Raw genomic sequence first — 14146 nt, 5'->3', positions numbered from 1 at the left:
TAAGCCTGCTAGTGGTTTACCTTGTAATCAGATTGTAAAAAACAAAAAAAAACCAAAAAAAAAACCACAGGAGTGTGCAGCTTTCATTTGGTTTTGTTTTACTATAAACTCAAAATTACAATTTGTGTTTTTTTTAAGCATGTGATATAATCAACATTTAAAAGTCTTATTCAAATGTTTTTTTTTCCCGTTTCCGACTCCAGCATAATGTCACTGCAAAAAAAAAAAAAAAAAAAATCATCCAACACTCTTCAACATATATCAACAACAAGCCCTTAAATAGTGTTCTTCAGGTGTTTACTCTCTCAGGTTTTTTTAGTTTTTGTTTATTTTTTTGGCAACAGGAAATCCCACGAAATAAAGTACCGCTTGTTAGCTACCATTGATGCATCTCTGTACCAAAGGCAACATCAGCAAAACAACAAAAGAAAGAAAATCTGTACAGGTTATTTGGCAAAAGAAAACAAAAGATTTTCTGCAAACCTAACCCGCGCTGTAGTTTCCTTTTCCCTCCATAAATATTTCAAAAATATTGCCAGTTTTTTTTTTAAATAAAAAAAACTCAAAATGGCCTCAACACCCACGTACCAGACAATAAAAAAAGATTAAAGTAAATAAAGACTTTCATTATGATTCATCGTCAGTCAATAAATTAAAAAAAAAAGGATTAAGTCATTGCACTTCTTCAACAGAAACAAAGAGGGAAGAGAAAACATCAGATTCATCCACACACACACACAAACAAACAAACTCCATTTTTACAAGTGCACTATGAACTCTTAAAAAAAGTGTATTGAAAGAAAGACTGCTGAATAAAATCCTGCCTCACGTGTGTCCGAGAGAGAGGAGGAAAATTACCTGAAAGTGAGTGGAAAGTGTTTATTCATCCCTCTGATGCTCCCGTTTTTTTTTTTGTTTTTTTTTTTGTATTGCTCATATATTGTATAAGAATATAAGACATAACGACATCCCGCGGGCCTCGTCTCCCTCTGTGGTCGTCACAAAAAGATTCAGTCTCAGAGAGGAGGAGTTCATTTGGCTGATCGTGCGGAGGATTAATTGACAAAAAGATGGAGGAAAAAAAAAAAAAAAAACAATCAAAGAAAGTTTCCAGAGTGGAGCGGAGGGAAGGCTTCACTTGGCTGTAAACGTAGCAAAGTGTGTGTACCGTTAATGCATAAAGTCGTTGTGTAAACTTTCAGCGTGTATGTGTGGAGAAAATATTAATTCAAGTTGTTTTACATGTCAGAACATGCAGTGAAATCAGGTGGTGTCTTTAGATGAGGAGGAGGTGGTGAAGGTGGAGGATTCTCTCTAGCTGCCCTCCAGCAGCTTGGCCAACAGGTCCCGGAGCTCCGTTAGCTCGAAGATTTTGCCGTCGAGCAGCTCCAGCAGCGAGCGCAGACTGTTTCGGAAGGCCTCCCTCTCCTGCTGGCTGCTCTCCAGACGCAGCTCCAGGTCGCTCAGCTGGGCCTCCAGATCCTGGTTCCTAAACTCCGTGTCCTGAAACCCCAACCAGCCAATCAGAGCCAATCAGGAAGGAGGAGAGACAAACAAACAAAAATGTAAACAAACAGCTGTTTCAGCATGTCACAGGATGAAGGTAAGAAATCAGTTGACAGCGTCCCCCTGTGGCTATTAAGGGAACTGCATTTAGCATCTTATTTCTCATGTGTGTGCTCACTGGCTAACTGACCACTACACTACGTGCTAGCTTTGTAGTGGAACATTATTTATTGGTATAGTGGTAAGATGGTAAGCTACCCAACTATGATGTATGCTAGCTAAGCTTAGCCAGCAGGGTGTAACTTAGCTATATAGCACGGATCAGGTGCAAATAAACACCAGCTTGTGGCAAAGTGTTGGTAGTTAGCGGTGTGACGGTGACGCCAACACACACAAAAAAAAGCATCTAAACCGCTACTTGCTAGCTTTTAGCATTGTGCTGCGCTTGTGGATTTGAAAACCTGTTTTTTTTTTACTCTTCACTTGAAGTGCTCATATTTTCAGACTGCTGATGAGCCCTTGAACGCAGCATCATGGTTCAGCAGGTTACTCACCTGTAATTTCTGTGTCAGCGAGACTTTTTGGGACTTAAACTCTGTGGCGCTCTCCACCTCTGCTTTGAGTTTCTCCAGCTCCTGAATGAGGAGATGTTACGATCAGACGCATGAACGCGATGACATTAAAAGTTGTCACACACTCCTCCTACCTCCTCTTTGGCCTTTAACGCCAGCTCCAGCTCCTCGATGGTTTGGTTGAGTTCTGTCTTTTGAGACTTGATCGCTGTCGTTTGGCCACTTACACACTCCAGCTCCGTCACCTGCAGCACCACAAAACACACATCTGTTCTCTGATGTGGGTGTGTGTAGTTTACACTGTACCGTGTGTGTGTGTGTGTGTACCCGTTTGTGTAGCCGCTCAGCTTCTTCCTGATAGGCAGCCAGCTGGTGTTTCCACTGTTTGACGTTGGCTGTGGACTCGAGCAGCGCCGCCGTCAGTTTGGCGTTGTTGCCTTTAAGTGCTGCGAGCTCCGCCTCCCAGTGCTTGTTGATGTTGGATGAACTGGGAACATAAAACCCGTACAGTCACTGCTTCCTCACACAACAATCATCTCACACATGAACCAGGGTCTGAAGGAAAAAACATGCTCAGCTAAATCCAGTTATAGTAACCTGTCATCATGTGCCGTGGTCAGAAAATGTGACGCCTTCAAAATATGCGGCTCAGATGTCACATCTGTCGTCGTCCTCACATTCCACGTAACCAATACTGCGCCGTAAACAAACTCCAGATCAACAGAGGAGGACGTTAAAATCAGGGTGCAACGAGGCTTTAACATTTATTATAAATTATTTTATTTACAGACTTAAAATCTCTTCACCACAACCAGAAAATGTCAGGCTTTCCAACAGTCCCTGCATGCTTCATGTGTGATTTTTATTTGTTCTATATCTACACATAAGAAAAAAAAATTCCAAAAATAAAACAAAAAATTCTGCACTCCTCAACGCAACGAGGAAGCCGTGACTGACTCATGTAGGAGCAGCAGTCAGGTGAAGAAAATTCAGGGAAAATAAGTTAGTATTTAGTTAAAAAATCCTGTCTTTCTAAGCCCTGAGTTCCATCACTGCAATTTCATGCACTTTGGACTATGCTAAAATCTCACACAAACGGAACAATATACAAATGACAAAAGCTTTGTTAGGGATTTGGCTGCATTATTACACAGAACATGTGTGCTGGAAACCAGCACATCCACTGTAGAGAAATGTTTTTTACATGAGGTCTACGGTCCGGACAGGCAGCTCCTGACATGCCCCGGTGGGACCCCGGCTTTACAGTGTTACACTGCACAAAGACATCTGAGTGTCCCCCGCTTGTAGCAGTAATTGTGCCATTTACCACAGAGCTGCAAGAGTTTATATGGCAGGGGAAAAAATTGCAAAATGTAAAATGACTGCTCGGAGTTTAGGAGTACTCGTTAACTAAGTCCTGAGGTTCTTCTCTCTGATCAGAGGCTGAATCATTCTTTTATCTCTCAGGCCAGCAGGTTATTAAATATGAATGAGGACTCAGTCAGTGATGTGTTTTTCATGTTACAAAGTAAATGCATTTTTAAGCATTTCGTAGTTGGATTCAACTACAAATGAAGAGCAGGAGCCTTTTTTCTCCTGCACTAATATCCACCATGTTATTTGTCAGTAGGTTCCAGTTATTAGAAAGTGACGTGTTCAGTGTCTCGATGTCGTCCAGATTAATAATCAACGTGTGCTGAAAACGTCACAATCAGGATTAATATTAGCATAACCTACCTGTGTGAGAAGGGCAGTGCATTCTGGGAAGGTTCCGCTCTGGCTTCAGGGTGCTGAGGTGTGTCCGGCGTCACTCTCTCCTCGTCTGTACCGTTAATGCTGTCTGAGGTCAGAGGTGACTGCAGGTCGCCCGGCGCCGACTCCTGCAAAAAATAAGAAAGAATTAAGAGATTTTAAAATTAGACTCAGATGAAAAGATTGATTCCACGCAGAGCTGTGGGTCCAATGTGAAGCTAGAGGGTTAGCTTAGCTTTAGCATAGCTATGACAGAGACACAAAAACGTTTTGATGAAAAAGTCGGACCAACTCGGCCATTGTTGCAGAATTTAAAGCAAAGGTGTGAGAAATGCATCTTGGGAGTTGTAGTGTACCTTAAAATGTTCTTCCCACTGTTGATTGCACCTTAAATTTGACACCACAGATATTGTCATAGTGTCAATCTTTACATCTACACAAAAACACACACTCTCAAAAGTTAACAGCTTTCTGACTCATTTATTAACAAAAGTCCATATTTATTTACTGTCTCTAGCATTTTTTGTTAATTTTCTAATTTCAAATAATTTTTTCTGCCCCCAAAACTTTCATGTTTTTGTCATTTTAGACAAATATTTTGAGCGTAGCGGCTCACATCTTTGTGTGTAATGGTTGTTACCTGACTGGCAGAATCTGTCAGTTTTTGAGAGCATGTTTTTGAGAACTGGAGGAATGTTTGTAGGAAAGTGAAGAGAGAGACGGGATCGCCTGTGACATCAGACGAGGAGAAGGTGGATGACAGCAGGGAAGAACACCCCCACCCCACCCCCACCCCCACCAAGCTTTTGAGCACCAGAGTGGTGCAGGGAGAACCCTGAGGGAAATCTGAGGGGAAAGTCAGACTGGAGTCACGAACATGAGTCTTTCTTTTACCTTCTTTTTAACAGGTGTGTTGATTGATAACACATTCCTTTTTACAGCGCCACCCTGAGTAAGGTCCATTAGAGAGCAAAGACAAAGGCAGGACAGGCCACAGAGAGTTAGCGTAGCAACATAAATGTGAGCATGTCTATGTTGTTAGGCAGGAAAAGAAGAACAAACCTTTGCATTTACGAACCAGGAAATATCAAATATTTGAACTTTATAGGTCCAGATAGCTGTTAGCAATTAGCATTATGTCTGGCATGTTGCCACACACACACAATACATCACTGATTCTAGAGAGACATTTTACATTTTTATGCTAAAGATGAAGCTATATGCTTGGAAATGGAATAAAGTTGGCTGCAACATATGGAAACACCACTAGATGGCACTAAATTCTACACACTGGTCCTTTAAGACAGCACACTGTTAACTGTGATCTGTTACTGTGTTTATGACCATTTAGTATAATAAATACTGGAAAAAATAAAGCTTTGGTGTGCTAACAAAGATTCAAAATCAAACTCTGTGTGTCATGTGAGCTAGCCAGAGCTAACAGTCTGATTATGGCTTTGTAAACAGAGGAAAAGCCGCCCACCTGAGAGGGCGTGCTGGTGAGCTCCATCTTCTCCTGAGACTTCTCCTTCGCTAACCGCGCTGCTTCCTTGAACTCCGCAAACTTATCTGCAAACTGACAAAGAGGAGCAGCTGGAACCACAGCAGCCATGAAAAAAACTAAATAAAAGTAGCTTCCTGTATGTGATCCACACATGCTCACCTTCACCAGGTGGCTCTCTGACGGGAAGCCCAGGCCGTACACGGTGTTGGCCCGGCTGTCGGCCCACTGGCCGAACTTCTGTGACGTTTTGGTGAAGCTCATGTTGGGGGTGATGGTGCTGTTGATGATGGCCTGTGGGCAAAAAGGATGTCAAATCCAAATCTCATAGCAGTAAATGACAGGAGCTACAAGGGCTAAAGATGCAGCTAAAATGACAAAGTCACACAAAGGTTGAGCTGATGCCTTTTTGAACACATTTTGTTAATTCTCACTTATTTCTGAGTTTGAAAAACATTTAAAAAGTCTCCTCAGCACAGCCAGAGGGATCCACTCTGTGCTGAGAAGACTTTTTGTTGTCTGGACAGTAACGTCCTCCAGCGCCAGCTCACCAAATCGCTGCTATTTCCAGCAGCTAACTTGTCGGTTTTAACAACAGCACCACAGTCACCCAGAGAGGTTCTTGCATAACTGCACTAACTCCACCCCACCCCTGCACCTCGCTCTGTCTCTCTGTCAGGACTAAAATAATCACTGCCACGGATACGACGGACCAGACCGCCCCTTCACTGCTCCAGCACCCAGAGGCTAAGATACAAACAAGGAGTTTTCATGATAAGATATAAAACACACACACACACACACACACACACACACACACACACACACACCTTGGATCCATCCAGGCTGATGATTCGATATACATTCCTGATGCTGTCGAAGAAGTAGGAAACTGTGACAGCATGTTTACTCGTGGGAACCCAGTTCTTCTTGGTGTTTGGGTCGATCTGGAAGACATGGGCCCGTGTGCTGAAGATGGGCTGCTCTCTGCACAGAAAGAGATGAAGCAATCAGAGTTTTTAAGGGTTAAAGTTTGAGATATGTACAATACGTTGTTTTGATTGTCAGATGATGTATTTAAGCTTTACAGTAAAACCGAGCTGATGTGGAGTCTGTAACAGTTAAGAAACTGAAACTTGGATGTATCAGAGGGAGGGGAGTGAGGCAGACACAGGCATCTTTCTTGAAACCTTCTGCTTCGTGTGTCGGCCGTGGAGATAAAATCAGGCAGGAATTCTACATTTTTTAAGAGCTGGGTGGAAAAAAAATCAGGTGCAGATATGCTAATTTGAGTTGAACAATGCAGGAGAGCCCACACAGACGTGGAAAACCAGAGAAGTGTTGTAGCTGTGGAGCCGCTGAAAACGGCACACCCTGTTGATTTAGGCCATATTTTCCTGAGTGTGTGCAGCAGGACGTCTGCTGACGTGAAGTCAGGCTGCGGTCACCACAGGTGACCAAGGAGCACCTGCATCAACATACAGAGATCAGCAGGTGCTGGCCAACGTCCAAGCATTGCTATGGATGAAAAGATTTTTGCTTTGATGTACAGACTGTCAAAGTTCGGTGTGAAGAGGTCGTCCTCTGCAGTTTCAGAAGGAGAACCTAACATTTCTGGAATATTTATCAGGTTTTCTTGGTAAATACACACACTTCACACACTACCACAAGCTTCCTGCAGCTTTCCAAATTACATATTTGACTGTAAGCAGACACAGACATTAGCCTCATGGAGCGGCCATTTTGCTAACTCTTTAAGGCCCCGTTCACACTGGGGAAAAAATGTGGCTTAAGCAGGATTTGGCCGCATCCAGATCAATCCAGATGTGTTTTTTTCCGAGTGTGAACACCTCCAATTTGGGTGAATCCAGTTTGATTTCAAGCCGGCTGGCTCAAATGTGGCTCAGGTGTGAACGCAAATGTAGGCTAGCGAATCCGGCTAGCCACATTATTAGCCATATTACGAGGCACCACCTAGTGGTTTGGAGAACAGCAAACACGCTGGATGAAGCCGGATTGAGTGCGGACACAACTGTGTGCTAGCCAGATTTGAAAATAGGTCTGAAAGCATCCAGCTTAAAGGCTGTCTGGGCTCAATCCTACTCTAGCTGGAATGACTTTCTCCAGTGTGAACGGGGCCTTAGGGATGCCCATTCAAAGTTCCTGTCAGCTGTGTTACCTGTTAAAGAAGTGGACTTTCTGGCAAATTCTCAGTTCAATGTAATGTTGGAACAACCTGTCGATCATTTCCGTTGCCAATAACTGCCAATACTTCATCACAGGAGGCTGAACGATCACGTTTGTGGTAAAAATGTTAGGTAGAAACACTGGCATGTGCGGAAAACTTGCACTTTTAGTTACTACAGACACATAAATTAGATGTATGCCTGGTGAAATTTCACCCTCATGATGGTCTTGGAGGAAAAGTCACTGCTTAGCGTGAGGATTACTTTCATGCAAATGCAGGCGATAGTCGCTGAGATACTTCAGTCCGAAGCGGACCAGCTGAATGACAGCACAGTGAGCTTGGCTAAAAACAAAGTAATGCCGACAGTGACGTCTGTGAGTGTGTTGGTTACCATCCTGATACCCGTATCTGACACATCAACATGCAAAAGGAAACCATTTGCAGTTTGTGCTGCACAGAGTTGTGGATAACTGAGATCCTCTTTCACACTGGACAGAAATAAACCCCATCCACAGAGGCCTGGCATCTTCTGCCATGCTACAATTAGTCAATAAGCTGCTCAAGTAAGACAACAGATTCCATTATGGCTGCTACAACTGTGCAGATCTGGTCCTGAGATGTGTATCTCAGCCAGGCTTCCAGGGGAAAGTAGACATGACTTCCTGGCTTTGAGCGGAGTGTCCCAGGACTCCTCCGGGACTCGGCTATTGTTTCCCGTCCGTGGGATCCTCTCGTCTCAGCGCGTTAATTAAGTTAGCAGAGAGCGGAGGCCGGGCAGATGTTATTTAAAGACAGACAGTTAATCAGAGGGATGATGATGATGGTGTGTTCACAGCCTGGTGGACTACAAACAACACGCCGATACCAGGACAGTGAGAATAGAGCTGTCTGCTTTCATCATAAAGACTTTTTACTGCCTCTGATGATTTGGTTACAGCTGCTCTTCCCTGATATCAACCAGGCCATGTTCAGGATGAGCTAATATGTAAAACAAGCACGCTCCTGAGATGATTACTTTAATGTAGCTTACAATCTTGGCTTACTTAGCATGAAACCTAAACAGAAGCAGGCAGCAAATGTCTTCCTGTTGACTGCTGATTTGGCCTTAATTGCTCCATTTAGCTAGCTAATTAAGCGAACATTAGCTTCTCAAGTTTGATGAGAACATGGCTGCGTTTTCAACATTTCCACATAACATGTCTACATTACTATCTACAAGAACACTAAACCAGCAGCACACAATCAGATATTACCATAGAAATATTCAACAGTCTTTCTTGAATCAGACTGCGTCTTATGAAACTTAATGGTATTTAATAAATATTCTATGGTTGTGCCTCAGCAGCTTGCTCAGAGTGTCTGCACTTCTAATTTTGTTAGGAACCAAATCATATATTCAGGACATTTAAATTATTTCTTTACAAGCTCTATAAACCTGCAGATGCCCAGCTTCAAAATGGAATCCATACAAAAAACTGCACTTCCTTAGGTTGACACTTGAGGGGGCGGATCCAAAAACGAGTCAATCTTCACAGACCTTCATGTTAAAATGTCAATTTTTACAGCTAAAATAAACATCCTTACAGTCTACTGCAAAGTTTTGGTCTTCATTGTCAATCTCTTCCTGAGTGTGTTAACATCTGGGACTTAGGCTCCACATTTTTTTTTTTTGCCCGTACTTGGATTAACTGGGGACTCAGGCACTGCCGAGATGTTGACGCCTATAACCTCATCTGCATCTGAAATGCCTACATTAGCATTAGCCTCTGGTAGCTAAAGCTATCACATAATTGTCACAACTTTGTGCTGCAGTGTTCATCGACACGGGTGAGCAGAGCCAGACGGGCTGCGACTCTTTGACTCATCATCAGCTTCAGAGGATTGACTGGATTAAGTCACTGCTGTAATTTCACTGTTGGAATACGTGCACCATCGCTCGGCTCGACACTGTGTCTCAATTAGCCACAGCTTCTTTTTTTCCCCCCTCCTCAGGAAGTTGGAGTGGATGCAGGTCATTTTACATTTCAGGGTGTCATTAGTGCGACAGCGTGGCCTAGATGAAAATCTGTCCCCGCGTGCTGTTGTGTGTAAGTGTGTGTGTGTGTGGCGATTGTTAGCCCATAATCCCTTTTCACAATGAAACGTACTGTGGCATTCACGTCTCAATGACAAGAATCTGACCACAGATGTTACCAGATCAGCAGTTCTGTAGCGAGCAGACACGTTCACACACACACACACACTGGTGACTAAAACGTGCCCTGTGTGTGTGTGACTGATATCATAATGTTCAAATTAAGCTCCTAACGACATGCAGAGTGCATTCTTTTAGAGTCGCTGAGGTTTGGAATAGTAGAAAATATGACATTTCACTTTATCCCACAGCCAGTGTTACTGGGGTTTGACTAGTTTATCTGATTTATTGTGATCTTTCCACACCAGAAAATATCTTCTGCATGTTACATTTACTTTTTATTACATTATTACATGGAAATATTCGATCTATGGTTGAGAAATGCTTGAAAAAAAAGCTTCATTTCTATATATTTTAAATTAAAATTAATATTTATTATTTTTAGTTTGGTTGCAGACTAAAACAAGTCAAACTGTTGCTGTGCTTTGCAAAAAAAAAACAAAAAAAACAAACAACAACCCTGCATTACTAACTTAGCTACTGCGTTGTCGTGGCAACAGCCCACGTGACTCACAAGGGCTGGACACACAAGCTGTGAACATCCTCCAACTCCAAACACACACTCTCTCTCTCTTTCCCACATGGTCTCTGGTCCAATCCGATCCCGGTGTCCCTGTCCGTTAACCCACTCACAGAGGGAGGCAGCGGGGGCCTGGCAAGGAGAAGCCTCCCGTCTGAAGCACCCATATGCCACGCACAGACCTCGGTGCTTTCAGTCACCGACAAGGGGGAGTGAGTGTGTTTGCATAATAACGATGAGTCGGGTAAACTCAAGCTGTTGCTGCCATCACCTTTACCGAAGGTTAAAATGATCTTTCTTGATCTTCAAGGAAAGAGAGAGTTATTAAAAGGCCGTCCTGTCTATAAATTGTTCAAACTCATCAACAAAACCTGCAATAAATTTGGTGACATTTTGGCCAATAATACAATAAGTTAATATAATTACTCATGGTTTTACATAAACAACAAAACAAACAGCAGAACTGTAGAAGCCATTTGGGGGAGTGGTGAAACATCTTCAAAAAACAATCCTTGAGTCCAGTGTCCTCGATTTAAACTCTTGGAAATGACTATGACCTGGAGGAATGAGAGCATCCACAGGTAGTGACCACTTATTTTACCACGCAGTCAGCTGGATTCTTGCAACATATGTGAGAGCACAGGCTTCGTACACCTGATCATTCCTTGGTGTGGACCAGTTGTGGACCTTTTTTTAGGCTCATATCTTCATCACAAACATGGCTACAAAAGCCCTAATGCTACTTGCTATCAGGGAGCTAGCTTGTTTTGCAATTCTCACATTGTCACACACTCTGTTTATGATCATAACAGCAGACAAAGGTTTACATGTGTGAAGCTAAGACATTTCTTCTTGCTGCTTGGCTTGTTTAGTATTGAAGTTTTTAAGTAATTTATTATGCTAATCACTGCAGGTAATCTGAGCTCTTTGTCCTCTTTTCAGCTCGTACCAGACAGAAATAAATAACCTGCAGTCCAAGTTTTCAATTTAGGTAGTCGGCGTCTTAACTCACACCAGTATCATTCTTTTTATTTACCCATCTCTTCTAGAAAATACACATCTTTAAGTCCACGGCTTAGACCTGTACTTAGTCTTGTCTGTTGCCTGTAATTTGCCTGCAGTGGTAAATTCCGGTGTGTGGCTGCTGCAACTGTAAATATGATTCCAGTAAAAACACGAGTCCAGCTCTGACCCACAGTCCTGACCGAGGAAAGGAAGCATCAGTACATTCAAGGATGCAACACATGACACGTGCCTGAGAAGTTGATTGTTGGCTGGATTATAAACATTGGCCTTGAGAATTAACTGGAGGATGTGCTTTGCAGAAGAGGGTAAGCAGTTCACCCCTACCCTCCCCCCCTCCTCCTCTTCCTCCTCATCCTCCTCATCCTCCAACCACAATATGACAACAAACCAATCACATGCTGCATCATCTGGAGTAAAGAACTAGGTCGGCTCTTGATAAGGATACATACATCTGCAGGTTTGGCTGCATGCATTAAAGCAGCCATGTGATGGTGGAAAAGAAAAAGATTGCTCTCTCTCTTTATGTTAATAAATTAACTGCCACACTGACACTGGCTGTGTCTAATCTTTTGACTTCTGTAATCTAAAAAAAAATCAGTGTTAGCATGGAGGGGCTGTGATGATGATGAGCAGCAGTGTGGGGTTTAATATGTGTGTGTGTGTGTTAGCATTAGGAGGCTAGCAGAGTGATAGCTGCTCCACGAAAACTCACCCAAAGCTGTGTGACAGCCGTGGCTTTCACTCTACCTCTTGGTACTTACCCCATTTTAGCTGCTACAGTGGAAACCGATCCTGTCTTGGTGGTGGTGGTGGTGGTGGTGGTGGTGTGAACAGGCTGGAGGCTGCTCCTAGCTGCAGCTTCTGATCCGCTCTGCCTCTGAATAAAACGAGCCTCTCCGGTTGTTGTGAGCCGCTCAGTCCGACATGGCTCCGCTGTGTCGTTATGCCCTCGGGTGCATCACTTTGGCTGGGTGTTGGTTTCATCCGAGCGAACGTGTCTGTGCATGCATGATGACCGAGAACGCAGCAGCAGCAGCGGCAGCAGCAGCAGCAGCTAGTAGCTGCTACCGTTAGCTTAAATACAACTCCCCAGTTATGCGGGATTAGCGGGTTAAACTCCGGGAGCAGGCTGACAGCAGAGGGAGAGTTATTTACAGCCAAATTAAGCTGGTGAAGTTAGGCTCTTAAAACACAACAACAACAACAACAACAAAGAGGCGGGAAAAACAGCGAAGAAGAAGTCTGTAAATAAGCTAGCTGATGTCCATTTGATGTTAGCTTGCTGTAAATAGTCCCGTTAGCTGGTGTGAAATCTGAGCACAGATTAAAAACTTGACATCCACTCCTCAGCTCCAGCACGTCGGCTCTCCGTTAATCCCGTATTTTACTCGCCGAAGCCCGCTCTGTTCATTAAAGTGCAGAAATATTACCGAGTTTTTACTGAGACATTTATCGGCAGACATCATCCTTCCAGACGGAGCTTCATCTCCGCTGCTTCTGGAGACACAACACAAAAACACACTCCGGGTTTTATCACCTCCTCCTCTTCCTCCTCTTCCTCCTCCTCCTCCTCCTCCAAGAAGATTACACCGTCCTCGACGTTCGCCACTAAATTCACTTAACTTAATGTTTGGCCAGTGTTGGTGTTTCTTCTTTATTTTTGTCGTGTTTTCGTCCAAACACGGGATTCAGCTGCTGTAAGAGTGCGGAGCTCCGGCACCTCCGCTCGGTTCATCCTCTCTCCTCAGCAGCAGCAGCAGCAGCCCGTCTGCCCTCTGTCAGCCCCGCATCTCATTCATTTAGCTCGGCTCCATCCGCCGCCGCCGCTCGCTCTCTCCTCCGAGGGCTCTACGTCATCACGTCAAGTGAAGTTTTTGACGTAATTGGTCAATCAGTGTTTCACTTCCGTGATGGAGGAAATCCAAATAAAGATACAGCATATTTATACATAAATACAACGATTAAAAGCATGAATATTAAAAAAAAACAACAACAATTATATAAATAAATAAATAAAATCTAAATAAAATATATAAACAAATTAAAGAGTAAATATTAATATTTCCCATAATTGCAACTATTAAAAATATGAACGATAAAAACAAGTATTTAAACAAATTAAAGCACAAAATAGAAGTATTTAAAATGCTAGATTTTTAATAAATATTTAATAATATAGCAATATATTTTTTAAAAGTTTTAATAATGTGCTTGTGAGCAACGTATAGGGTCCCAGGGACCCATTGGTTCACTTAATGCTAAGACAAATGTAGTAGACCACAAGTATTAAAAATAAATAGTACACTTTGAATAGACAAACAGATACTGAATATTGTGGCAGCATACAGTGATTGCCATCTTCTGGATGTCCACTGATATTACCCAACATGAGGTACTGAGGTAGAAGTAGCAAAATAAACTTCTACAAGTACTTCCTGCATTTAAAAGGTTTATAAAAAATATATATAATATATAAAAAAAATAAGTTCACCCCTCTCAGTGTTATATTACCATATAAAATTTATTTTTAATTTATTTATGTTCCAAACTTGTTTATCTTCTTGTGCAAAGTCTTGAATTTAAGGCACTAACACAGGGAATATTAAATTAAGGTGTGATTGCTGAACTGTATTTATCATAACCTTTGGTCATACTTGGTTTAACTAAACTCTGTTTATGAAGTCAGTGTTTGTCACGTCTGCAGGGACAGTTTATGATTTGCAGAGGGAACGTCAGACTAGTTTCCACATGAGAACCTTGGCCCACATTCAACCTGTTGACTAAACCCTGCCCGGCTCCTCCATACTGCCTTTCATTAGTCGTCACACTGCCTGACAGACGTGAGCAGGTGTGAGGCAGAAAAGTGTGCATCCAGAGCAAAGAGGGC

General features: G+C 42.8%; 1 protein-coding gene across 1 annotated transcript; it reads right to left on the bottom strand.

The window, feature by feature from the left end:
* Positions 1-895: 895 nt before the first annotated feature.
* Positions 896-13077, bottom strand: homer1 (homer scaffold protein 1). The gene is made up of 9 exons (XM_028418214.1): positions 12021-13077; positions 6162-6318; positions 5494-5625; positions 5314-5406; positions 3816-3958; positions 2406-2565; positions 2213-2323; positions 2061-2141; positions 896-1503 (listed from the first exon to the last, which is right to left on the bottom strand). Exons 1-9 carry the CDS (start codon positions 12023-12025, stop codon positions 1315-1317), a joined length of 1071 nt encoding a protein of 356 aa, XP_028274015.1. The 5' UTR covers positions 12026-13077; the 3' UTR covers positions 896-1314.
* Positions 13078-14146: the final 1069 nt, after the last annotated feature.

This window comes from Parambassis ranga, chromosome 12, assembly GCF_900634625.1.
Source record: "Parambassis ranga chromosome 12, fParRan2.1, whole genome shotgun sequence".
Taxonomy (NCBI): domain Eukaryota; kingdom Metazoa; phylum Chordata; class Actinopteri; family Ambassidae; genus Parambassis; species Parambassis ranga.
This window is presented reverse-complemented; position numbering and strand designations above follow the sequence as displayed.